Source organism: Lipotes vexillifer, unplaced genomic scaffold (genome assembly GCF_000442215.2).
Source record: "Lipotes vexillifer unplaced genomic scaffold, Lipotes_vexillifer_v1.1 scaffold863, whole genome shotgun sequence".
Classification (NCBI taxonomy): domain Eukaryota; kingdom Metazoa; phylum Chordata; class Mammalia; order Artiodactyla; family Lipotidae; genus Lipotes; species Lipotes vexillifer.
The window spans coordinates 3866070-3870095 of NW_006788168.1; the positions used below are offsets into that span (position 1 = coordinate 3866070).

At 45.9% G+C, this 4026-nt stretch overlaps 1 protein-coding gene across 1 annotated transcript; it reads right to left on the bottom strand.

Moving 5' to 3' along the window:
• Positions 1-974: 974 nt before the first annotated feature.
• RNF182 (ring finger protein 182) lies at positions 975-1718 on the bottom strand. The gene has a single exon (XM_007461272.1). The coding sequence runs from the start codon at positions 1716-1718 to the stop codon at positions 975-977; it is 744 nt and encodes a 247-aa protein (XP_007461334.1).
• Positions 1719-4026: the final 2308 nt, after the last annotated feature.

A 4026-nucleotide genomic window follows, 5' to 3' on the forward strand; every position in this document is an offset into this window, starting at 1 on the left:
GTTATAAAGCAGAAACTAACACACCATTGTAAAGCAATTATACCCCAATAAAGATAAAAAAAAAAAAAAAAAAAAAAAATACAATGGGAAAAAAACAAAACCCACATAAAGTTATAGCAACTAATTTAAACGGAACCTCACTCAGGATAAGGGATGGGGCTGACTGAACAACGTGGTTTAAAAAAAAAGAAACTAAACAGAAATGCTTTAAGGAAAAGCTCAAATCATATCTCTGTGAACGATAACTGCTCTGAGAGAATTTCAGAGAAGGCTGGAGGGTGGAAAATAAACGTGGAGGAAAGGGTGTGTCTCAAAAACAAGCGGCCACATTCCGCCTTGAAGTTTACTCTAATGCAAATTCCTCGATGTTTTTAATTCTCTTTAGTAATGTGGCAAAACAGGTACATAACTGAAACCACACAAGAGGCGAGGGTCCTCTTGGCAAGGAGCATGCGCAGAGGGAACCAGCATCCGGGCTGAAGAGGATCCACAGAAGCGCCAACAATGGGACAGGGGCAGGGGCTGAGCACTGAGCAAACAGGTGTGCCTCGGGGCTGCTCTCCTCTTGGACCACCCTTCATCCCCGGCTAAGATTATGAGAAGAGCAATCAGTTCATGCCTAACTGTCCACAAAGACCCCTACGGCAGCATAACACGCCTGGCCCTGGTGTCTGTCTAGCAGCTCTGAGCAGAACTTGCCCTTTCTCTGGGAAGACTCAGGAGGGCTCTAGGAAGGCTTAGCTGATCCCTTTTTCTTTTTTGCTAACACGTAAGCAGCAACGAACATCTTTACTTCCAGCACACAGGGGAACCAACTGAGTCAACACTTTGATGGAAAACGGACCACAAATACATGCCCAGTGGCTTTGTTCACGCCATGGGCACCGATCACGGAGAATGCGCGAGAAAAGATGGGCTAAATGACCTCACTTGAAACATGGCAACGTGTGTCGAATTCTGAGCGTGTGTCTCGGTTAAGAGGACGGTGCCAAACAGTCTAGGAATTCGTGACAGACGCACTGGCAGAAGCCATATACCATCAGGATGACGAGGCTGGAAGGGACGAGGCTGACGAAGACCACCCCGAGGGTGACCTTCTTGGATACCAGTAAGTAGATGCCCAAGGGCAAGGAGCTGAAGTACAGCAAACCCAGCAACCATGCCAACACCCGCACGGACGTCTGAAAGAGCAGGGACGTGCAGTTCCACACGGTCCAGTTGTGCGACATGCTGGTCGCCGAGTCGAAGCTGGAGGGCCTGTAGAACTCGACCACGGGCGTGGAGCTGAGCGGCGGTGAGCTCTCCCTCTGCACCTCCATGATCGTGATGACCAGGCAGTTGGAGGACGCGTGGGAAGGGCTGACCAGCGAGGCCAGCCGCTTGGGGGTCAGCAGCAGCTCCGTGGGGTTCTCGGGCAGGCACTTCTTGCCTTTGCCGCCACAAGTCAAGTTCACGAGGATGTTGCTGTCATCGGGCAGGCTGCTGACTTCGTCATCCGGCAGGCATGTCTCGAACCTGCAGAAAGGGCAGACGATGACGCCGCGCGGGGAGTCCCCGAAGTCTATGATCTTGTAGAGACATTTGGCACACACCCTGTGACAGCACTCCAGCACTTTGGGTTTCCTCTGTCTCAGGTTGTACCGGTTGTAACAGATCTTACACTCCAGCTCGTCCGAGACCTGAGACTCAGCGGCATCCTCTGGCAGCTGACTGGCCATCCTGAATTCTGTACGTCCAGTCTTGGGCCAGACGGGTCTCCTTGAAGGACGACTTCGATGAAGCTGTCTCTCCAAATATCACATCATTCGAATCAGGCAGAGATGCAAATGGGCAGGAAGAGAAGGGACAGAAATCTTCCAGGCATTTTTTTTCAGCTGCTACATACCTCTCTCTGTCTCAAACGCATATTTACAAAGGCCACATGAAGGGTCTGCAAAGGAAAAGAAATTCTAATATTGTGAACAGTTCACTGAAAAGTGCTTTATGGAATTTTCTGAGCTGCAATGATTAGAAGCGGTAGACTTGAAAGGTTAAATCCCCTTCATCTTTTCACACATTTCTGCCTGCAGGATAGGAAAGTGTTATCTCCATGCTTAGCTTTTTCAGTCCACAGATATGAGAGTAAAGAAGGAATTAAGAATTGTAGTGGTGTAAAGTACACTCCAGAGCACTGTGGGTATGGCTCGATATAGAGATTTTTCTCTCTGAAACCTGTAACAAATGCTGGCCTCTATGAAGACTGAATGGGACACTTATCAGAAATAGATGTTTGCAATTAAACTCCATTCAATATAGACTCATTCAGCGGATCATTGGTATAAGCTCCAATTGTCTAAATACCCTCAATAGTGCTTAGGAACACACAAAAGAAGGGAAGTCTTAAGGATAAGGATTTAAAATGTGTTTTCAGAAAGTGCTTTATAAAGATGAGAGCACATTTAAATACAGCAGACGGTTCTCACCTTCCCAGTGTAATGAAATCTGTTATAAATGCCTTCCTTATTTGACTATTCAGCTTCAAACTTTTTGTTTCAATACTAGTCTTGCAAACCATGGTTGTATACACACATACACTCAAGGAAGAGTGAAGCATATGACACCTGACATAAGCATTATAACCAAGTCAAGTCTAATTGCCAAGACAGAGAAGTAAACACAGAGCACATGTGCAGTTATGTCTCCAAATATGAAGAACCATGCATGTCTGGCTATCAAGAAGTACTCAAACTTCACCCACTTGCCTACAGAAAGCCTGATACAATCAACAGTCCTTAATGTTGACCCCTAGTTGCTATTACTACTGGCTCTGGACAAATGGCTGAAAGCTGATTTCACGTACACAGTCTGTTCTCAATTATTAGTACTAATGGAAGGGAGCAGCAATATGGGAAATCTCTAAATAATTTTTATTTTGCTTTAATATATGTGATTGGGGTGGTAGTACATTTGTCTTAAATTATGTTTTGCTTGGAAAAATATCAAAATGTAATTGAATATCTGAGCAGACCCCCAAGCAATAACAGCAGAAGGCTGTCATAACAGTGCTGAGAGGGAGACTGCAACTCTGCTAGAATTTTAAGTTTGTTATGGATCCTACTGCCTTAAAGAGAAGAGGCAGTGGGTAGGTAAACTTGGATGATTTTTTTGTGTGTGTGTGGTACGCGGGCCTCTCACTGTTGTGGCCTCTCCCATTGCGGAGCACAGACTCCGGATGCACAGGCTCAGCGGCCATGGCTCACGAGCCCAGCCACTCCGCGGCATGTGGGATCTTCCCGGACCGGGGCACGAACCCGTGTCCCCTGCATCGGCAGGCGGACTCTCAACCACTGTGCCACCAGGGAAGCCCCTGGATGATTTTTGAAATCATGAATAATTGGTTTCTGAATACATATTATCTTCTTTTTCACTATGACTTTAGTTAATTTTTAAATTGACTTCATATAATACAAAAATGGATCGTACAATGGTTAGCGTGGCAAGATACTCTTGGTGGGAAAAGGAAGTCAATCAATAAATAGAATCTCTGGCATCAGCCAAAAAAATGTCGGTAGAGTTTTTTTTTAATAGAGTTACTGTATATGAAGGCACGTATTTCAAAATTGCTACCGTAAGCTAATTTCTCTGTATCCACACTTACATGCAAAAAAGAATATATAGACACAAACATCAGCTCTTCTATCCCTTTCAAGCCCTTGCAAAATGTGACTTTATCTTGCCACAGTTCCACAAAGCTGGCTTTTAATTCTCTTGGGGGATGAACATCTCCAGAACGACAGTCAAGGGACAAGAAGGAGCTCTATCCCTGTCACCACTGCCAGTCCTACAGCTGCCTGCAGAGGATGGTCCCTAGTCCTGGGCAGGTCACTAGTGATCCAAATTCTGGACGGTTCCCATTCCATTAGCCCTCTTGGTAGCCACACACAGACCCAAGGCCCATCCCAAGAGAACATGTTGTACTCTCTCTGCAGCCACCTTCCCACTCAGCCTTGCTGGAGCTGATGGTAACAGTAGAACTCACAGCAGTAT

Coding starts and splice junctions, on each gene's coding strand:
- RNF182 (XM_007461272.1), bottom strand. CDS start 1,718: ATGGCCAGTCAGCTGCCAGAGGATGCCGCTGAGTCTCAGGTCTCGGAC.